A 24,450-nucleotide genomic window follows, 5' to 3' on the forward strand; every position below is an offset into this window, starting at 1 on the left:
ATAGTTCAAAGTTATCAGAGATATATAATACGCCTCTGTTCATATACACCGGCACTTGTCTCTGGAAAAACCTAACCGATTATACTTATATATTTCCAAAAAGTATGATGAGCTTTGGCAAGTATTTTAAAAGACAAAAAAAATAAAACTCGTAATCAATATATAACTTTTGGGAGCTTACAAGGTAGCACCATATTATTGAATAATCAGAATATGATAAAGTAACCAACAAGAGCCGCTGATAAGGTCCGACGATCGTAGACTCGGCAATCAAACGCAGTAGTTCGGGAAACTCCGGAGAGCTTACGATTTTGCTTCGGAAGTTGCAAAGAGATTGAAAAAAATTATCTCCCTTGTTAATGACCCAGTAGGAAGTGACGTGACCAGACGGAAAATTTACTTTTTGATCGGTCGATCAGTTGCTTGTTAATCATTGTCCTAAAATAGACAGTCCAATATTGTTAACTTTACAAGAACAACACCATGTTGAACGTCAGTCAGAATCTTGACAGCTAAACACAGGAATTAATCGTCAGAAAATAAGAAAAAAGGAAAATCAGACCGCCATTTTATCAAACCAAAAACACTTCTTCAAGTTATGGCGAAAAAGACATATGATTTATTGTTTAAGTTACTTTTAATTGGCGATTCTGGAGTAGGGAAAACATGTTTACTATTTAGATTTTCAGACGATGCTTTTAATACAACATTTATATCAACAATAGGTGAGTGTTGATGTTTAAAACACTTCATTTGATACCTAGTGATTGAACTGATGAGGTGATGATGACTCATACATTGTACATGCATCTTATTGACCAGTGTTTTTTTTACTAGCCATACTAAGGTCTTAATAACTTTAGTTTCAGCGGAGTCTCTGTCGCTTATTGTTTAAAGGGGAGATAACTGTTAATGTGAAATGATTGAAATGTTTAATGTCTCGTTTTTTCTTGGTTTTTGGATAACAGAAAAACAAAAATGCAGAACTTCAAATCTCATTCTGCAGCTTTGTATCTCCCCTAATTTTAAAATGGATACACCATCATGCTATTTAATGGAGAACCAGGCGATGATATTAAGATGCATGGAATGTTACGTAATCAATTAGCTTATTGTTTATATTGTCATCTAGTATGAATAGTTTAACTATTCAGTTTTAAGTCAGTCAAGATGTAGAATTTGAAGGGTATTAATGAAGGCTTTTTTTCTGTTGTTGTTTTAATGATACATGTATAAAGTTAAGAGAATAATAGCTGACATAGTTTTGATTGCATCTATGACACATGATTACATTTAGCTACAATATATTTGATTGTTATTCTCTGACCAACTGCTTAAAGTAAGGGTGATAATAAAACAACTTTCCATGATACATCCAAGATAACAAGTCATTTACAGGTTAATTGATTTGATTTTTTAGCACCAAATACTAACACAGTTTCAATCAAAAAGAAAAAAAACCTCAGAATTTACTGAAAAAAAGAAAAAGATTGGCCTATAAAGTTCTTGTATGAGTAGGTTATTTCAGAGATGCAGATAATTTTTTTTCCTGACAGACATTGGGTGATGCTGCATGTAAGACAGTTTTGCCAGTCCTATCAACTGTCGTTTTTTATGGAAATAATTAAAAAGTTCCCAATTGGATTAAGATACACCTTTAAACCTTGACTAGAGTGACCAGGTTAAATAAGGATATGACAATGGGGTGGTTTAATGACTGAGACCACATTAAATTTAAATTATCCTGCAACATCAAATAAATAAATGAGAATGTTGTACTACACTTGCCAATAAGATAACTATCCATTAACATTATGGATAGTTGCAATTGTCTTATTGGCATATGTAAGAACAATTAGATCAAAAACATAGACATTGGCAAGCTACATTTACGTCAAAAAAATATTTGTGTTCACAAATTAACTAAAATGAAAAATAATATACTCTAAGAAAACTTAAATGATACTTTGTTTTTTGTTTAATTTAAATACTGGCATTGAAGTACTGGCAAATACTGGTTGATTGAAATGTTGAGTGGACATTACTATAACTATTAAAACCACTCTCTACCTTGTCAATTACTGTTAGTAATGAAATAATGAAAGTGTTTAAGTCATTTTAAATGTTCTCATTCTATTTTTATTGTAGATTCTTAATAAACCATGATTAGCAATGATTTATTAGTACAAAATATTAAAGTAAAAGATAGAAACTGTTTTGTCCCTGCCAAGGGAACTTGTCAAGTGGCTTTTCTATAAGCATTGCAATCATTATATTGTGCACTGGTTTTGTTTTTGTCTTATATAGTAAAAAAGTTCCAAATAGGGTCTTTAGGTTTCATTTTGGTGCTAAATGCCAAGGTGGTTGTACTATTTGTATGTAAAAATTGATTATGAAAAGGTAAAAGGTACCACCTTATATATTTTTATACGACCGCAAAAAAATTTTCGGTCGTATATTGGTATGACGTTGGTGTCGTCGTTGTCCGAAGATTGGTTTTCGCACTCTAACTTAAGTTTTAAGTGAATGGATCTCTATGAAATTTTACCATAAGGTTCAATACCACAAAAGGAAGGTTGGGATTGCTTTCTGGGGTTATGGTACATGTACCAACAGTTAAGGAATTAGGGGCCAAAAATAAGCATTTTTGTAACTTCCAGACATAACTTGTGTGTTAGTGTATGGATCTCTCTGAAATTGTACTGCAAGGTACCATATCACAAAGGGAATGCTGGGATTGATTTTGGGGGTAATTGCTTCAAAAGTTTAGAAATTAGAGACCAAAAAAGGGGCAAAAAACAAGCGTTTATCTAGTTTCATGACAATAACTTGTGTGTAAGTGTATGGATCTTTCTGAAATTGTACTACAAGGTTCCATATCACAAAGGGAAAGCTGGAATTGAGTTTGGGGGTAATTGCCCAAAACGTTTAGGAATAAGGGGCCAAAAATAAGCATTTTTCTAGTTTCCAGACAATAACTTGTGTTCAAGTGTATGGATCATTCTAAAATTGTACTGCAAGGTACCATACCACAAATAGAAGGCTGGGATTGATTTTGGGGGTAATTGCCTCAAAATTTTAGGAATTAGGGGCAAAAAACAAGCAATTCTAGTTTCATGACAATAATTTGTGTGTAAGTGTATGAATCTATATGAAATTGTACTACAAGGTTCCATATCACAAAGGAAAAGCTGGGTTTGAGTTTGGGGGTAATTGCCCTAAATGTTTAGAAATTTGGGGCCAAAAAACAAGCATTTTTCTAGTTTCCAGACAATAACTTGTGTTCAAGTGTATGGATCTCTCTGAAATTGTACTGCAAGGTACCATTCCACAAAGGGAAGGCTGGGATTGAGTTTGGGGGTGATGAATCATAAGGGGGTTCAAAAAATTTGAGGGGGCGATTTTTTTTCCTTTTTTTATAGCCCGTTTACGGGACGTATTATGGTATACCGCTGACCGTCTGTCCCTCCGTCCGTCATCAACTTGTCGGACATTAATTCAAAAATGATTTAACCAATATGCATGAAACTTTGGTGAATTGATTATATTTATTGACGTGAGCTCCCTTTCGTTTTTGATAAATTTCAGATTTACCCTTTCCGAGTTTTGGGGTTTTATTCATTAAAAAAGGGGGTATTTTCCAGTTTTCGGACAATAACTCAAAAACAATTTCACCAATTTGCATGAAACTTTTGTGAATTGTTCATATCTATTGACGTGAGCTCCCTTTCGTTTTATATAAATTTCGGATTTACCGTTTCCAAGTTTTGGGGTTTTATTCATTAAAAAAGGGGGGATTTTCCAGTTTTCTGTTAATAACTCAAAAAAAATTTCACCAATTTGCATGATACTTTTGGTGAATTGTTCATATCTATTGACGTGAGCCTCCTTTCGTTTTTTATAAATTTCGGATTTACCGTTTCTGAGTTTTCAGGTTTTATTCATTAAGAAAGGGGGGATTTTCCAGTTTTCAGACAGTAACTCAAAACAATTTCACCAATTTTTAAGAAACTTTGGTGAATTGTTTATTTCTATCGACATGAGCTCCCTTTTGATTTTTATAAATTTCAGAATATATATTTATGGGGTTTTATTCATTACAAAAAGGGGGATTTTCCAGTTTTCGGACAATAACTCAAAAATGCTTTCAGCATTTTTTATGAGACCTTGGTAAATTGTTTATATCTATTTTTGTAAGCTCCCTTTTGATTTTTATAAATTTTTGATTTTGCATTTCAGAGTTATAAGATTTTATTTGTTTAAAGTCTGACAACAGATTTACTAAGTATTGCGCAACAGCACAGTGTATTGCAAAACAGCAAGAAATCTTTCATATACCGTAACCAATTTCAAGTTCTTTGACTACATTTATTCAGAAACCTATTATATATCAAATATTTAATTACAATCCAAATTCAGACCTGTATCAAGCTTGAATATTGTGTCCATTTTTGCCCCAACTGATCAGGGTTGGACCTCTGCGGACCGCCCGTATCCAGCTGCGCTCAGTGAAGCAGTTTATTTCTTTAAAATTTTCCATTTTAAATTGGTTATTTCTGATTTATATATGAAAGCAAATAATAATGATATGGTTTGAATAAGTAAAATTAAAAATTTTAAGTTCTTAGACCACATTCATTCTGTGTCAGAAACCTATGCTGTGTCAAATATTTGATCACAATCCAAATTCTGTGCTGTATCAAGCTTGACATGCTTGAATGTTGTGTCCATACTTGCCCCAACTGTTCAGGGTTCAACCTCTGCGGTCGTATCAAGCTGCGCCCAGCGGAGCATTTTATTTGGTTTGAAACCATAAATTACAGAAGCCATATCAGTTAAGGTTCTTCAAACTTTTCATTTCCTGCATGAAGAAGATTTTTTTATGATGGAATTCATAGACAGGAAATATTTTATTGTTTAAGGGAGCCTTCAAATATCACTTTTATTACTTTCAACCCATGTTTTGTCAACATTTTTTGGGGGCTGTTTTAGTAATTCAATTTTCAAACCTAGCAGTGCCAGGTGATTGGTAATAAGACACCTGTAACTTCATTTACCTGTAGAAATCATACATTTTCAATAAAAAAAATCTTGATTTATAAATTTTGAAATAATTAGTATTCCATTTTTTTTATATATCTAAATTATGCAATATCATAACTCATCAGGATTAAATTAGTGAGTATAAGTGTTAAAAATGAATGAAACACATCAAATTCATTCATTTATATAAGCTGAAACATGTTTAATTATATCTTACTTTTTATCAAGTTTTTACTTCAATAAATAGTAAAAACCACAATGAAAATTTCAATCTACCCGTTTTGCTAGTATTGACCACTTGAGGAGTATTATCTAGGGTCGTATTTACCGCCCAACCTTGTCATTGCATGAACTGTGCGTTCGAGGGACGCCTCCTGATAACACTAGCTGAATCTTGTAATTATCAGAATTATTCCTCAGCTATCAAAAAGAAGCTGAAAATATGCTTCTATTCAATATTTTTACCGGAAGTTTACTTTCGTTTTCATTCATTGCTATGTGTAAAGATAAATCCTGAGGAATACGAAAATAATTATGATCACATGACTTAAGCTAATAGGATAAACGCAGAGAAGATGGAAATCTGTTTACTTCAACACGTTTACCTATTACCAGGAATACATGTGTCATTAGAACTTTTTGTTTTCAATGTTTTTAAACTACATAATTGATTTGGAAGCCAAGTTGACTAGGATCAACAGAAATTTTGATTTTGACAGCCCCAAACAGTAAAAATATTTGCCAATCATTTGGTCCAATACAAAGATGTCATTTGCCGGACCCTATAAAATTCTGCCCCTAGGTCCGTCAGGGCAGACAATTAGCTGCATCTCTGTAGGTAAATGAGGTTAATATAGCTGTAATTGGTATACACAAGAGGTACATTGTATTTGGCAAAGCAATGTATTATGCTCTTGGACATGCAAGTTTTCACACGAATTCATCTTAGTCATACCAGTAGCTTAGTTCACACGAATTCATCTCAGCCATACTGGTAGCTTAGTTCACATGAATTCATCTTAGCCATACCAGTAGCTTAGCTCATATGAATTCATCTTAGCCATACCTGTAGCTTAGTTCACACGAATTCATCTTAGTCTTACAGGTAGCTTAGTTTACATGAATTCATCTTAGTCATACTGGTAGCTTAGTTCACATGAATTCATCTTAATCATACTGGTAGCTTAGTTCACATGAATTCATCTTAGTCATACAGGTAGCTCAGTTCATAATATATTGAATTGTTATTCACAAAAGTAACAAATTTAACAAAGAAATAAATATGCAATGATTTGAATTTGAAACTAAATCCAAACTACTATTGTACTCATAGATGTAGAATCACAACAAATAATTAATGTTCTAAACAACTTTTTTATTATTTTGCAGGTATAGATTTTAAAATTAAAACTGTAGAATTAGGAGGAAAGAAAATTAAATTACAAATATGGTAAGTATTGTATACAGAACACTTATATTATTAACAAGGCTAGTGCCTATTGAATAGATTCCCACAGAATTATTTTGATTTATGTAAAAAAAAATGCAACAGGAATTAAATATTCATTAAAAAAATCCCAAATTTAAACAAGAAAAAAAGTTTATTGTTCAATTTCTAGTGAAGTTCTAATAAATGTTAATTTTTGCAGTGTACAAAAAAGATGTTTTACAATGATTGTATTTTGTGACTTCTTGTTGACTTCTGTAATAAAAAGAAGATTTAAGATGTTTTAATAAAACTTTTGGTATTACCAACATGACTACAATGTATTTGTATTTTCTGAAAGTGTGTATTTATATATATATTATTACAAAACTTGAGAAGTGAAAAGCACTTAAAAGGAAAAGGAAGTTTTTACAGTTTATTTTATATATATATATACAGATCAACTTAAGGTCACAGTACATGTATATAATTTCAAAATGCTTTAAAAAATGTAGTTTTAGTCTAAATTACAAACTACTATCAAATGACTGTAGAGTAGATTGTACATTTCTGAAGATTCAAGACTCAAGTCATATGTACCAATTGAAGAACCTTGTATTTCTGTTGATTCTAATGACCAATCCCACATGTGCATACTAAATACATTCATTTTATGTATAGAGCTTTTAACTATGAAGAAACAATTATTCAAATTTGAAAAGTAATGTTGTTAAATAATCATTAATGACTAATTTAGTAGATTATGATAAATAAAAAAAGTATTACAGGGCACTGAACTGAATTGTATGGAGTATGTATTGATAGGGAAAAGTTCTCATTTTTTGAAACCATAAAGAAATAAAATGAAAAAAAAAATAATACAGAAGCTATCAATAGGGTTTATGGTTACAACGACACTAGTTATATACCTGGCATTGTTTAATAAGATATTCCTTTTGTTTAGAAATATTTGTCTGGAGACTGAAATGTTGCTGTTCAAACAGCTGGACCCCAAGACAAATTTCATCATAATATATGTTCTATTGTCAAAATCGGTATTTTGTCTATTTTAAATCTGTAGTCGTGTAGGTTCATGTATGAATAATGTTTTTAGAAATTTTCTATTAGTTTTCTGTTTGATAAAAAGATATTGTTCTTAAAATTTAGTTTGGAACACATTATGTATATAGGTAGATTAAAATCCTAGATTCTAAGAAAAGTTTGATATACATGTAGATGATGCAATATGTGAACTGTAGCTACAAATCTTAAGCACATATATCCCTCATGGAATTGAAAGATGTTTGTATATTGTATAAAGTAAGTTTAAATTCTAATAGCCTGAATAGTGTATACATTGTATATATACATGTACTATCAACCTACTCATTAGTACTAGGATACCATCTGTTTTTAGAAAATGACGCAGTCAATTTTCTCATACCATTGACCAGACTTCTAATCCGCATTCGGAACTCGGTTCCGTATTTTACATACTTAAAGTGAATGTTCGTATGCTCATACATTGGTAAAAGAAAGACAACTCCAGCGTTGCAAATGTACATTTTAAAATAACAGATGGTGTTGTCTCCCTTCAATATGTTTTGTTGTGTACAAAATGGCGGTCATTAACCTTCGTGACCGTCGGGCAATTTTCAATCATCTTGTTGGAAATACAACTGGAACAGACTTAAATTTGTAATTTTCATTCTTTAATTTCTTAACCTGTCATACCTGCCAACTTGCACGATTCAGGCGTGAAATACTCAAGTTTGACCCCTTGTCACGATTGCGCGATTGTGATCGAGTCCTCTAAACCACGATTTTGTTAAATTCTACTGTTCCCAAATTCAAACTTTCTCAAACTTTTCCCAAGGGAGACAACTGTGATCAGCCAATCAAAATCGTTGTTTCTCCTGATCTTTGGGTATTGTAAACTGCATATGTGCTAAATTTTGAACTTGTCAGGAACTCAGAATAATGTAGAAATCGTGATCATGGCAGACCAATTTTCAATTACAAAAAGGTTCTTACACAGCTTAAGAAGTAAATCATGACTGGTTGACAAAGTTCAAAGATGCAGTTCAACCATAAACATAATAAACAGTAGCTTTACACTTATGGTAACAGATCATACATGTTGTCATTCTTGAAATTAAATTACCAAATCCATTAAAGTACAATGTTCTATCTTTTAATTTTCACAAGGAATCAGATATATTTCCTTCTTTGTGCATATTTTTATTTTTGAAAAATCAACAATCACTTTAATATTCCTGGGACCAATAATCTGATAATCCACCTTTAAGGTTCATCTAATATACACCAACAAAAATAGCTGTGTTTACACCATGAAATTTTCTCTGAATGCAGACAAAACTGTGTAATTCTAATAGTTTTAAATCCTGGCAGCACCTGGCCACAACTCCTCTTTTTCTTGTGGTACACGAAAACAATAAACCGGTTTGGTACATTGTTGAGGTCTGAAAGTGACTTATAACTGCCAACAGCCACATAATTTGGACTCTGGTAGATAGTACCTCAGACTGTTATCTCATTGGCAATCACACCCCATCTCCTTATTTTATTACAGGTGAATTATTTGAAATAAATGACTACGGTACTAAACATTAAATCATTTGAAAAAAAATAATTTTGCAATAATTTATGTTGTTATTTTAAGATTTCAGTGTAAGCTTGATTACTACAGGCTCTTCACAATGAAATAAAGTTGTATAAATGGTGTCACTTTGTTTGTAATTGTGAAACTAGTATAACAATACTATTGTCTAAATCTACTTAAAATTGATCATGTTTAGGTAACTGAAATAACAATGTGATTATGTCACTAGGTCACCTGTAACTTATCTCTTGAATAAGGACTATGTTTGGTATAAGAGCTTTCTTACTACAGGCTCTTCATAATCATTTTGTTAAATAATTCTACAAATAAGGGAAACAAATTCACATATTACTTTGAATATTGTAGATTGTTCAGGTAGTCTTGAGCTATTTCTATGTACAGCAGAACAACTAGTAGTTATTTTCACTTCACACACACATATATATATATCTTGACAAACAAATAAAAACGCTATAGATTGTGGAAACAATTCATATCTATTCTATCAGTTACCCTACCTACCATAAACTGAACGTCGCCTAAGATTCAGTAGGTAAATTAAGTAAAAATCAAGACTTGCATCAAAAATATCCTAATATGAGAGACAATGGCGTCATTTTTATACGACCGCAAAAATTGAAAATTTTTTGGTCGTATATTGGTATGACGTTGGCGTCGTCGTCGTCGTCGTCGTCGTCGTCGTCGTCGTCCGGCGTCGTCTGGCGTCGTCCGAAGACACATTGGTTTTCGCACTCTAACTTTAGTTTAAGTGAATGGATCTCCATGAAATATCACCATAAGGTTCAATACCACGAAAGGAAGGTTGGGATTGATTTTGGGGGTTATGGTACCAACAGTTCAGGAATTAGGGGCCAAAAAGGGGCCAAAAATAAGCATTTTTGTAACTTTCAGACAATAACTTGTGTGTAAGTGTATGGATCTCTCTGACATTGTACCACAAGGTTCCATATCACAAAGGGAAGGCTGTAATTGATTTTGGGGGTAATTGCCTCAAAATTTTAGGAATTAGGGGCCAAAAAAGGGGCAAAAAACAAGCATTTTTCTAGTTTCATGACAATAACTTGTGTGTAAGTGTATGGATATTTCTGAAATTGTACTACAAGGTTCCATATCACAAAGGGAAAGCTGGAATTGAGTTTGGGGGTAATTGCCCGAAACGTTTAGGAATTGGGGGCCAAAAAGGGGCCAAAAATAAACATTTTTCTAGTTTCCAGACAATAACTTGTGTTCAAGTGTATGGATCTCTCTGAAATTGTACTGCAAGGTACCATACCACAAAGGGAAGGCTGGGATTGAGTTTGGGGGTGATGAATCATAAGGGGGTTCAAAAAATTTGGGGGGGTGATTTTTTTTTTTTTTTTTTTTTTTTTTTTTCCTTTTTTTTTTCTTTTAAAATTTTCCATTTTAAGTTGGTTATTTCTGATTTATATTTAAAATCAAATAATAATGATATGGTAGGAGATACACACCAAACAGGATGTGTAAATTATTATATAATAAGTATTGTGCAATAGCAAGAAATTTTCAATTGCACAGTATTGCACAATAGCAAGAAATCTTCAATTGCACAGTATTGCGCAATAGCAAGAAATCTTCAATTGCACAGTATTGCGCAATAGCAAGAAATATCCAATAGCACAATATTGCGCAATAGCAAGAAATTGTCAATTGTACAGTATTGCGCAATAGCAAGAAATATTCAATTGCACAGTATTGTGCAAAAGAAGATACTTCGTATAAATTGCTTATTTCTTGATCAATTTCAATGGGGTTTTATTCTTGAATTCTTGGGGTTCTTTAATATGCTGAATCTAACCGTGTATTAAGTTTTTGGATTTTGGGCCCCATTTTTAAATTGGTCCACATTGAGGTCCAAAGGGTCCAAAATTTAACTTTATTTGATTTCATCAAAAATTGAATTATTGGGGTTCTTTTATATGCCGACTCTAACCGTGTATTTAGATTTTTAATTTTGGGTCCCGTTTTTTAAATTGGTCTACATTAAGGTCCAAAGGGTCAAAAATTAAACTTAGTTTGATTATGACAAAAATTGAATTCTTGGGGTTCTTTGATATGCTGAATCTAAACATGTGTTTAGATTTTTGATTATGGGCCCAGTTTTCAAGTTGGTCCAAGTTGGGGTCCAAAATTAAACTTTGTTTGATTTCAACAAAAATTGAATATATCGGGTTCTTTGATATGCTGAATCTAAACATGTATTAGGATTTTAGATTTTTGGCCCAGTTTTCAAGTTGGTCCAAATTGGGGTCCAAAATTAAACTTTGTTTGATTTCAACAAAAATTGAATATATGGGGTTCTTTGATATGCTGAATCTTACCATGTATTTAGATTTTTTATTTGTGGGCCGGCTATCAAATTGGTTCATATTGAGGTCAAAAGGGTCCAAAATTAAACTTTGTTTGATTTCATCAAAAATTGAATTATTGGGCCAATTTGGGGTTCTTTGATATGCCAAATCTAACTGTGTATTTAGATTTTTAATTTTGGGTCCTGTTTTTTAAATTGGGTCTACATTAAGGTCCAAAGGGTCCAAAATTAAACTTAGTTTGATTTTAACAAAAATTGAATTTTTGGGGTTCTTTGATATGCTGAATCTAAACATGTGTTTAGATTTTTGATTATGGGACTAGTTTTCAAGTTGGTCCAAGTTGGGGTCCAAAATTAAACTTTGTTTGATTTCAACAAAAATTGAATATATGGGGTTCTTTGATATGCTGAATCTAAACGTGTATTTAGATTTTAGATTTTTGGCCCAGTTTTCAAGTTGGTCCAAATTGGGGTCCAAAATTAAACTTTGTTTGATTTCAACAAAAATTGAATATATGGGGTTCTTTGATATGCTGAATCTTACCATGTATTTAGATTTTTTATTTGTGGGCCCGCTATCAAATTGGTTCATATTGAGGTCAAAAGGGTCCAAAATTAAACTTTGTTTGATTCCATCAAAAATTGAATTATTGGGGTTCTTTGATACGCCAAATCTAACCGTGTTTTTAGATTTTTAATTTTGGGTCCCGTTTTTTAAATTTGTCTACATTAAGGTCCAAAGGGTCCAAAATTAAACTTAGTTTGATTTTAACAAAAATTGAATTCTTCAGGTACTTTGATATGCTGAATCTAAACATGTGTTTAGATTTTTGATTATGGGACCAGTTTTCAAGTTTGTCCAAGTTGGGGTCCAAAATTAAACTTTGTTTGATTTCAACAAAAATTGAATATATGGGGTTCTTTGATATGCTGAATCTAACCATGTATTTTGATTTTGGACATTGGACCATAATAGGTAAATTAAAAAAATTGAAGTTCTTAGACCACATTCTTTCTGTGTCAGAAACCTATGCTGTGTCAAATATTTAATCACAATCCAAATTCAGAGCTGTATCAAGCTTGAATGTTGTGTCCATACTTGCCCCAACTGTTCAGGGTTCGACCTCTGCGGTCGTATCAAGCTGCGCCCAGCGAAGCATTTTATTACTTAGAGCTTTCAGCTCTTTGATTTATGGTAAATGTATGTCTTATTTTTTTTTTATTTTAGGGACACCGCTGGTCAGGAACGATTTCACACAATAACCACATCCTATTACAGAGGAGCAATGGGAATTATGCTAGTCTATGACATAACAAATCATAAAACTTTTGAAAATATTACTAAATGGTTACGAAATATTGATGAGGTAAGAGGAAATATTATTGTTATAATTATAGGAAAATTCTCATGGTTCTGTGTGAAAATTTTATATTGAAGGATTGAAAAAAAAACTGTAATGGATTGAAGTACATGTGTAGAAAAAATTTCAGTACTCCTTTAATATTCATTTTACAATCATTAATTTTTGTTTAATATTGCTTCTCATACATGTCATACATCATGTACATACATTTACTACTCATCATAATTATACACAAATAAATGCACCCATTTCAATTTTTTATTGCCTTATACAACCCTAATTTCTCATACTAAGTTTGCTAAAAAATATTTGTAAGTGGACAAGAGTTTATATATATTTTTATTCCCCGGCCGTAGCGGAGGGGGCATTAAGTTTTACCCTTGTCTGTACGTACGTACATCCTGAAGTTGGTTTCTGTTCTCTAACTTTAGTTTGCTTCAACCATTACCACAAAACACAGATCAAGTTTGAATTTTGGTGGTGTCACTTTAACTGTTCTAGAGTTATGCCCCTTTAAAAATGGAAAAATTGCTGAATTTTTCGTTTCCGTTCTCTAACTTTAGTTTGCCTCAACCAAATGTTATGAAACTTATACACAATGCTTATTACCACAAAACACAGATCAAGTTTGAATTTTGATGGTGTCACTTTTACTGTTCTAGAGTTATGCCGTTCTCTAACTTAAGTTTGCCTCAACCAAATGTTATGAAACTTATTCACAATACTTATTACCACAAAACTCAGATCAAGTACAAATTTGGGTAGTGTCACTTTTACCATTCTTCAGTTATGTCCCTTTATAACTTTATATGATATGCAAGCGGGGGCATCATCTGTGTCCCATGGACACATTAATATTCCCCATTTATTTTGTTATTGTTTGATAAATATTCTTTTGCAAACAAGGAAAAGAATTTGAAACCACTAGTGCTAGGTCAATGGTATATGGTATGCAGTCGTATTATCGTTAGCACATCTCATTTCCATGGAAATTATTAGGACCTGCCCCCTCGGTCATGGTCTATTGACTTTGAAACTTTTGCTTAGTTTACATTTATTAGATTGTGATTAGGTCAGTTTATGGGGAACCATTAGTAGTAGGTCAATGATATTTGGTATGCAGTTGTTTTAGCATTGGCACATCTCATTTCGATGGAGATTGTTTGGCTCCATAACTTACATGTTAAAGTATTGCTATTTTAATTTCAACATTTGCGTTTACCAACAAAACAACACAAAGGCAAGGCATATCTCTGTGTTAATAGTTTATTTGAATATGTAAACATTTTAGTTTGGTGCTTTATTGTAAACAATGTATTAAAAAAAGCATTATAAATCATTGCCAAGACTAAAAATAGATAAAAAAACAGTCAAAATATTATAATGATAACATTTTTTAGTAAGTGTTATATGTGTACAACAACAACAAAAAAATAGATTGCCCTATCACATTATCATTTCTTAAATAACTTCAATATTTGTTTTCTATTTTACAGCATGCAAATGAAGATGTAGAAAAAATGATTTTGGGAAATAAGTGTGACATGGATAGTAAGAGACAAGTGTCAAAAGATAGAGGAGATGCTGTAAGTAGTATTACAGTAAAATACACTGATTCTCATTTACACTGTTACAAATGATTTTTTACAGTTTATCACATATATGACACAGTAAAAACTAAATGAGATGAAACTAGGGTGCTGCATTGGCAATATTGATAAAGATAGAATCTGACACAGTCTTTAAAGGTTATCAAATGATTGATATTGATTACAATGTAAAATGAAGAAAAGGAATAAATCTTCTATAAGTAAATATAAAAATGTTTAGTAAAATGGTTCAGCTAATATTGCTGAAAGAAGCTGATAAAAATGCACTTTTCTTCATTCTTTGATTGTTATTGGTTTAAAGATATCAGAATGTTAATATTATTTCACATGCAGGAAGAGGTAATTAAAAAAATCCAAGTTATAATTTCAAGGAGCTATTAAAAAGCACACATATCTTTACTTTTAGCTTAATCTCATTCATCAGTACAAGAAAAGTTGCAGAATAAGTGTGAATTTAATGGATTTTTCACAATAACTAAATCATAATCTTAGATTTAGTTCAACTCAGTAAACATTCTAGTTGAGCACATATCAAAAGATTCAGTTTGACCATTTGGAAAACTTAAATGAATTTCTGTTGTGTTTCAAAGATGGGAGATCTATTTTTATACGACTGCAAAAAATTTTGCGGTCCTATATTGTTATGACGTTGGCGTCGTCGTCGTCCGGCGTTGTCCGAAGACACATTGTTTTTTCGCACTCTAACTTTAGTTTAAGTGGATGGATCTCTATGAAATTTTACCATACCACAAAAGGAAGGTTGGGATTGATTTTGGGGGTTATGGTACCAACAGTTAAGGAATTAGGGGCCAAAAATCAGCATTTTTGTAACTTCCAGACATAACTTGTGTGTTAGTGTATGGATCTCTGACATTGTACCACAAAGTTCCTTATCACACAGGGAATGCTGGGATTGATTTTGGGGGTAATTGCCTAAAAATATTAGGAATTAGGGGCCAAAAATGAGCATTTTTCTAGTGTCCAGACAATAACTTGTGTTCAAGTATATGGATCTCTCTGAAATTGTACCACAAGGTTCCATATCACACAGGGAATGCTGGGATTGATTTTGGGGGTAATTGTCTCAAAATTATAGGAAAAAGGGGCCAAAAAAGGGGCATAAACAAGCATTTTTCTAGTTTCATGACAATAACTTGTGTGTAAGTGTATGGATCTTTCTGAAATTGTACTACAAGGTTCCATATCACAAAGGGAAAGCTGGAATTGAGTTTGGGGGTAATTGCCCAAAACGTTTAGGAATAAGGGGCCAAAAATAAGCATTTTTCTAGTTTCCAGACAATAACTTGTGTTCAAGTGTATGGATCTCTCTGAAATTGTACTGCAAGGTACCATACCACAAAGGGAAGGCTGGGATTGATTTTGGGGGTAATTGCCTCCAAATTTTAGGAATAAGGGGCCAAAAATAAGCATTTTTCTAGTTTCCAGACAATAACTTGTGTTCAAGTGTATGGATCTTTATGAAATTGTACTACAAGGTTCCATATCACAAAGGGAAAGCTGGGTTTTAGTTTGTGGGTAATTTCAGTAAACGTTTAGGAATTTGGGGCCAAAAAGGGGCCAAATAACAAGCATTTTTCTAGTTTCCAGACAATAACTTGTGTTCAAGTGTATGGATCTCTCTGAAATTGTACTGCAGGTACCATACCACAAAGGGAAGGCTGGGATTGAGTTTGGGGGTGATGAATCATAAGGGGGTTCATAAAATTTGGGGGGGATTTTTTTTTCTTTAAAATTTCTATTTTAAATTGGTTATTTCTGATTTATATATAAAAGCAAATAATAATGATATGGTTTGAATAGGTAAATAAAAATTTTTTAAGTTCTTAGACCACATTCATTCTGTGTCAGAAACCTGTGCTGTGTCAAATATTTAATCACAATCCAAATTCAGTGCTGTATCAAGCTTGAATGTTGTGTCCATACTTGCCTCAACTGTTCAGGGTTCGACCTCTGCGGTCGTATCAAGCTGCGCCCAGCAGAACATTTTATTTTAATTCCTAATGGTTATTTTCAGATTTCAAAAGAACATGGTGTACCATTCTTAGAAACTAGTGCTAAAGCTAATGTAAATGTAGAAAAAGCATTTATGGACCTAGCACAAGCAATTTTGAACAAGGTATTAAAGTAGTTTATAGGATGATTCAAAAGCTTAATTAGGAGGATTGAAGTGGGCATTTTTAACAAGGTTTTCTGTAGGAAAAATCTAGTTTTTAAGTTGGTGAAGTACTGCAAGCAGGAAAAGGCTGCCAACAGTTTCAGTGCAACAACTTATGAACCGTTCCACCAATGCGTTTCAAATTTTAATATGTTTGTTACTGACGACAAAATGGAGGTCAAGTTCAATATTGAAGATTTTCACCTTTATTGTTCAGAAGTTATGGTCCTTGATAGATTGGAAATTGGCACTTTATGTCATTTCCATGCAATAACATATGAACCATTCCACCAATGCTTTTCAAATTTTAATATGTATGTTACTGATAACAAAATGGAGTTTAAACATCATATTGAAGGCAAAGAACTCGGCAGGTCAAACAAAATAGAAAGTGCCTTCAAAATACAGAAATCCCTGTTTGCGGATAATTTTACAGCTGATTTCTTGTAATTAAAATTTAAGTACTGCTAGCTTTTGGAAATTTGTTTAAAGAAATATGGACAAGATCAGTTGAAATTAAATGCAAACTGTTGAATACCCTCCATGGGTTTATCATTTATACATTGTTTTAATGTCAGTTAGCTCATACGAAATGTTTATACCATTGACCTGGAAAATGACATCTTTGTATTTATTAGTCCCCTACCGACGAAGTTGAAGGAGACTTTAGGTTTGCACTCTGTCCATCCGTCAGTCCGGCAAATCAGTTATCTGTACTTTTTTTCTTCATGCTTGAAGATATTAATTTGATATTTGGTATACAGTTTAATCATGACAAGTTACAGATCAAGTTCAAATTTTGTTCCGGTCTGATGATTTTTTTCAGAGTTATGGACCTTGGACTTAGAAAATTCACTCAAATAACCAGTTTTCCACACTTTTTTTTATCATGCTTGAAGATATTGATTTGATAATTTGTATATAGTTTTATTATGACAATTGACAGATCAAGTTCGAATTTTGTTCCGGTCTGATGATTTTGTGCAGAGTTATGGTCCTTGGATTTAGAAAATTCACCCGAATAATCAGTTTTCTGTCCTTTTTTTTTTGGTCATGCTTGAACATATTGAATTGATAATTGGTGTATAGTTTTGTCATGACAAGTTACAGATCAAGTTTGACTTTTGTTCCGTTCTGATGAATTTGTTCAGAGTTATGGTCCTTCACTCAAATAATCAGTTTTCCACACTTTTTTTCGTCATGCTTGATGACTTGATATTTGTTATATAGTTTACACCATGATAAGTTGTAGATCAAGTTAGCATTTTGTTCCAGACTATGAATTTTTAACCGGGAGGGGACTATGTATTGCCATGCAATACTCTCAGAATGCTTGTTGAACATAAAAATGAAAAAGCATATTAATGTATGTCTGTGTAATTGTTATTTTATCTTGTATTCATTCTTGAAAATTGGAGACAACTCAAAACAAACAAAAAAACAGATTAAAACAGCAATAAAATGACTATCTTAACATGAGCTTTTACTTGGAAAAAAATGTTTTTCTTGGTTTTGATAGATTTTAAAATACTTACACATAATAGAAACACATTTGATTTATAAAAGTTAATAAAATGCCTATGAAATACACTACATGGAACTAATTAACCACCATCATTATTATTTGATTATTTACTCATTTTTGAATTTAATATTTCTTTAGACACCTGGCAGAGAAATGGAACCAAGACAAGGAGTAGATATGACTACAAAAAAGCAATCATCAGGTGGCTGTTGTTGATAGTAACCAACAGTGCTCTAATGGTATCAGTTTATACTGGTACCTTCTTTATTCCATCAGAGAACAGTTCTTACATTAATCATCTTACTGTTTTGTCATTTACATGGTGACAGAAATGACCTTGTCAAATGTTTCTAAAAGCAGTTGTCATGCTTATTTTATTTTAAAAACTTATGATTAATATGACAGCTTAGCAATGAGATGTGAAAACTGTATTTATATTACTATCATATCTGTTTCAGAAGGTTCATAAAATTACTTTACATAAAGCATTTCTTTCACAATATAACTAAATCAGTAATCTTTGGTACTTGGTATTTTTAAAACACCACACTGGTTGCTAGACTTTCTAAAAATATAAATCTTTTAAGAATTTGAATGGTATGTAATGGTATATGACATATGAACAAAACGCTAAATGTTGCAAACATTGTATACTATAGTCCGAAGATTTTGTCCACTTGTTATACTTCAGAAATGGGTGATAAAATTACTTGTCTTTAGATTTTGCTATTTTCCAACTTCATTTTTCTATCTTGAAAAAATATACAGTGCAATAATTATGCAAAGATTGAAATGCTTAAAAGTATTAAAGGGGCATTAGCTACAAGATATAAAAAAAATAAAATATGATTATTTTTTTTTGGTGCAATCATTAATGAAAGTGAAATAGTGAAATGATAATTCGCTTTTAGCATCCAATTTGGTTCCATTTTGTCAAAATAAGCTAAGAAACATCACTGATGAATTATTTACTTGCAAGTGAATAATTCGACCTCATTGAATCCGTATTCATGTGACCTTCAATTTAACCCCTTAGCTAAAGATGGGTTACGCATGAATTAGGCGTGTTCAGTTATTAAAAGGAATAGAATGTTAACACTGAAAGTGAAACAAGGTTAAACCATTTGATTGACTGATTCGATCCACAAAAGCTCATTCTTATACAGGTAAAAACGATGATTAACATATATTTTTAACCTATAATATGAAATCAAACAGACCTAGAAAAATCCAATAGCATGAGTTTGCTATCTATTTATATCTATATTTATGTTTATATCGGTTATATGACTGTTGGCAGTCTTCAGGGGTCACCTTGATGAATAAATAGGTGGCGTCTAGACTAAAATACACACGAAATATGAGAATTTGAGTCAAATCGGTGAACATGAATTTGACAGCTAATGCCCCTTAAGAACTGACCAATATTTTCCAACAGGGATAGGAAATTTAGGGCTGAAAATTAAGAAGTTTATAAAAGGCAAACTTGAAAATATGATGGTATGTTTTTCTTATTTATAGACCATCTTACTGTAAAAATGTAACTATACAAACTATTGCTTAAGATGTTTGATAGTATTCCTGACAGCTTTCCTATTTTCATATGTCAGGACTATATATGTCCTAAATTCAGCATTTAATAAATGTGCAAATTGGGTCTGATTTTGCGTCACTAAATGAAAAAACATTGGGATTCAAAATTTGCATTACCAACATTTCTCCTTACAAACCGTTACAACATGATTTTCTATATAATGCAAAAGATTCCAAATACAATGTAGGGCTTTTCCATTCAAATATAAATATGGGAAGACAGTTTCAAAATCTAAACTATCTGCTGGTGTCAAAATACTCTCATGTATTATGAAAATATAAGTGAAATTCAAAAATTGCCTCCTTAGGTGGTTCCCCTATTTGATGTGCATCCACTGGTAACAATGTATGTTTTAATGGAAGTATAATGCTGCATAAGGCAGAACAATATATTGTTATTGACACTAATCTAAATTCACACTATACATGCTATAACTGTTGCTTGAAAAATTTGCATTTAATTCTGTTAGCAGTTTTTGACTACAATATAATTTTCAATTTGACTTACAAGCAGATTTTGTTGATTTAGAATGTTTAATGTATTCATGTATAATATGTGCAGATATGAACATTGTACTCTGCAATGCTATTCTAATGATTGATTTGTCAGGCATAGATGTATGTAATATTTTAATGAAAAATTATGTGCTTGTTAATATATATATATTTTTTTAAAGCTGTGAGGGAAAATTTTTTCACAAACATTTCCAAATTTTCAAATTGGTAAAATCTTTATTGAAAGAACACACTAAAAATTTGAGCTATTCCTGAAAATTATTAGGAAAAGGTGGGACAAGGTTTAAAGTCCTCTTGAACCAACTAATCTTGGAATGCATATTATATGTAATGGAAATCTTACATATTAAAGATATGAACTAGTGCCTTCCAGCCCTTTCACACATTTCTTTCCTTAAATAACTTATCATATTGCTTTCAAACATATTAAGTTCTGAAATCTCTAATATGTTTGTCACTTCAAAAAAAATTTAGTAATAAATTGTAAAATATTAAATTTATCTTCATCTGGTATATTATACTGACCATTGTTTGTTAATACTATGTTCAGAAGCCAAATATAACATTACAACTGTTCATCATAATTTTTTTCTTCAGGAAAGTATAATGTAGGATAAACAAAATTAAATCCAAAATTGTATAAAGATGCTGAACCGAATTCTGAAGTTCAGAGTTTTTACAAAATGAGAAGTTTATATTTTCATTGTTTACTTAATACACCATACATAAGTTCATGTTGATATCAAGTAGATATATACACTGTATGCCAGCTCGGTTGAAATATTTGCAAAAGTCTACTTTATATAATAACTGCTTCAAAACTGATTTCATTTATATCCAAAATCATGTTTACAACAAATGTAAGGATATTTTTACTTATTGGTATTTAGTTTTACAGGCCAGATCAAGAAGTCCCGGTCGATTTGTGTTCAATTAAATGGTCATATAACCTTATAAAACAGGCCACCCTTTAAACCAGATACCTACAGTCATGCCGACCGACTGATTACTGTTCACCTGTCACATTTATTTCATTACCCAAGCTATTTATGCTATGACAAATTAAGATATTTACAAATGTTATTACATGTTACTACTGTAAATTCAGAAATTATTGCGTGCATTTATTATTGCGATTTTAGAGGAAGAGACAAAAATGCGAGATTAATTATTGCGAATTCAGAATCATCTGCATAAAGATATGTGTATAAGATTTCGGAATGCGATTTCTTATTATTGCGTTACTCAACCAGTCGCATTATTCGCATTAATAAAAACCTCGCAATAATTTCTGAATTTACAGTATTAATTGGTAGAACATTTTGATAAACTGTTAAAGAAATACCATTAAAGTATGGTATATTTTATTTATTTTCTGCAAAATAAAAAAAAATAATTTATTATAGAATAGAAGTTGTAGATGTATTTTATGACACATATGATATACACAACTAAAATTCACAGAGGAAAACTTATATTTTGATTAAAGTAAAATACATTTTCAAATATACTCAAAACACATAATGAAGGGAAGTAACTCTTGATGATTTCAATTTTCCACAAACCGACCACCCCCGCAAAAAGGGTGTTTTCCGTGGTCCAATGGGCGGCCGGTTTTGAGAGGTTTCACTGTACAACATAATAGCCTTTGAAATTTCCTGTAATACCTGAAAAGAAGATTGCATGTTGTTCCCATTGATAAGAATTATTATGTAACTGGTTTATTAATGTTTTACTGGTTTTACTGCAAAACAGTGATGCAAAAGTCTCTATCAATTAAAGACAATAGTAACACATATAAGTGAAAGGTTATGATCCAACCTGGATGATCTATGATAAGTGAATACATTTTGATAAGGGTATTTAAAACTAATGTATTCTACTCTGAAGTTTCTATTCCCTGTTTATTTTTGTAACTAAAAAAGGAAGAGACAATTTGTTGATGAAATGGCCATCTTGATGAAATGTGGAAACAATGAAATACATCTTTTTATGATGTTCATATGTAGATATGTATATTTGATATATATATAAACTAACATAGTATAAGCATTTACAAAATAACTAAAATACTGAATAGAAAACATCAAATATTTTTCAACCAGAAGACTTGTTTATTATTTGCTGTGATATTTGGGCTGTAATGTTATGAAACTTGGTATGTACACTTGATCATTTTACAGATAGTCATCAATATCATGCAGAATATGTCTAAGTGATGAAATTTTATTCTATCATTTTGTTACGTTGAAATTTTGTATTTTTGTTTATCATAAGTGATTTTCTTAATGATGATTCTTATGCAACATTATTTGAAAAGTAAAATTATTTAAAAATTAAAAAAAGAATATATTCATTGATAATCCACTCTTATACGTTAAAAGAAAGAGTTATTTAGATTATCAGACTTTGAATGGCATTTACTAGCCAGCTGTCAACCTATGCACAACATGTATTTTTTAGACAAGAATGGTTGTAGGTTTGAAATTGTGTAGGATAAACTGATATTTTCCATTAAATTTTAAGTCTATGATTATTTTAATATGACGCACGAAGAGTCTGAAAGAACAACACAATATAACTTATGGTCTGCTTGTAATTTTAATGAATCATTATCATTTTGTGTATTCTATATTCTTGTACAAAGGGATATGTAAATTATGGAGCTGTCTCCCATGGAAACAGAAAGGGGGACACAAATTATGATGAGTTTGACATACATATATTCTATTCCCCAAAAAGATCCAATTTAATTGTTGCCTGTTTTGATTTTATCTGCATTGGTAGTTGTTAGACTCTAGAGAAAGAAAACATTGGTAAACTTGTGAAATACAATCCATAAATTCAATAATTAATCCAAAAATGGATGATGGGCATCAATAATGTAAAATTGATTAGGTAATTTGAGCTTTTTATTTATAGTTTTCTATAGCCAAGCTTTTTTTATTACATTTCCATAAAGATTTTCATTTTTTGAACCATTTCATTTGTCATTACATTGTTTGTAGTGTTCACAGCAAAAGAAAAAAATTCCTAATTATTTTTTGAGGAAGTGATACAGTATTCAAGATTTCTTTCTCAGATTACTATGTGGTCTTGCGTTTTGAATGTAGACATTTCATTAATGCTGAAATAATGGAAATGAAATAAGAACACTTAATTCATATTTTAAATGACCAATTGATGACTGCTTTATGCATCATCTACCTAATTTTCAAGCTGCACATTATTTTTATATAACTGATCCATCTTCATTGAAGTAGTGTAATCCAATGACACGTTGTCAGATGTGGTAATGACAAGCTCCAAGGACTCTAATTTGAAAAAATGCTGTAACATCATTTGATTACTTAACTATTTAAAGAAATTAATTTCTTAATGCAAAGCTTTTTTATTGCTTTTTTTTTGGGTAATAGTTGGGTATAATTTTTGGAGATTTCTGTGTTAATTTGTCATGGGTTACATAAACAAAGACAAATCTGAATATATTTTGAAGGCCGTTTAAGCTTAGTTATAAACAGAAAATTCATTTTGCATCAAAGCATTATGTTTTGTTTTACAGATTAAAAAATTTGAACTGATTTTAGACTGAACCTTTATGATGAAATTTTACTAGATTAAGAATGAATAATTCATAATAATTTGATTCTGTAATCCTTACATTAGTATGACATTAACTTGGTTAAACAAAGCAAATTATGGCAGGTCTGTGTTCATTGTTACCAATGAGAACTAAATTGTATGTCAGTTAACACATGTAGGTATTATTGATATTTAAGTTTCAACTGCTATTATTATTTTTTATATGCTATTAACATCACTGTATAAATCTCCAGTGATGTAAATTATGAGATACTGTCATTACACTCATGTCTATAATTAATAAAGGAATTTTAATATATTATTTCACATATATTGCTTATTTGCTTCATGGAAAATACACATTTAACTACACTGTCAAGTTATTCACTAAACTTGACAAATGGACACATACAAAAACATTCAGTGAAATTTAAAATGATCATTTAAGATATACATTTATGCCTATTTTAAAGTTGAGGTATTACAAAATTCAAACTAATGGTTTATGGTCCATAACATCCCAATAAATAAGTTTTGAGGTCATGGAGAAGTCCCTTCTACATTTTTGTCGAGCCTTCGACTTTTGTCGAAAAAGCGAGACATAGCGATCCTACATTCCGTCGGCGTCGTCGTTGTCGTCGG

General features: G+C 31.4%; 1 protein-coding gene across 1 annotated transcript; it reads left to right on the forward strand.

Annotated features, from left to right (window-relative positions):
- Positions 1 to 363: 363 nt before the first annotated feature.
- On the forward strand, positions 364 to 24,130 carry LOC127731014 (ras-related protein Rab-10-like). The gene is made up of 6 exons (XM_052239736.1): positions 364 to 725; positions 6,433 to 6,493; positions 12,671 to 12,809; positions 14,303 to 14,392; positions 16,452 to 16,553; positions 18,256 to 24,130. Exons 1-6 carry the CDS (start codon positions 599 to 601, stop codon positions 18,331 to 18,333), a joined length of 597 nt encoding a protein of 198 aa, XP_052095696.1. The 5' UTR covers positions 364 to 598; the 3' UTR covers positions 18,334 to 24,130.
- Positions 24,131 to 24,450: the final 320 nt, after the last annotated feature.

Source organism: Mytilus californianus, unplaced genomic scaffold (assembly GCF_021869535.1).
Source record: "Mytilus californianus isolate M0D057914Y unplaced genomic scaffold, xbMytCali1.0.p SCAF_1, whole genome shotgun sequence".
In the NCBI taxonomy this organism is placed as follows: domain Eukaryota; kingdom Metazoa; phylum Mollusca; class Bivalvia; order Mytilida; family Mytilidae; genus Mytilus; species Mytilus californianus.

Coding starts and splice junctions, on each gene's coding strand:
- LOC127731014 (XM_052239736.1), top strand. CDS start 599: ATGGCGAAAAAGACATATGATTTATTGTTTAAGTTACTTTTAATTGGC. Junction 6,494..12,670: donor AAAATTAAATTACAAATATG/GTAAGTATTGTA, acceptor TTTTTATTTTAG/GGACACCGCTGGTCAGGAAC. Junction 16,554..18,255: donor CACAAGCAATTTTGAACAAG/GTATTAAAGTAG, acceptor ATATTTCTTTAG/ACACCTGGCAGAGAAATGGA.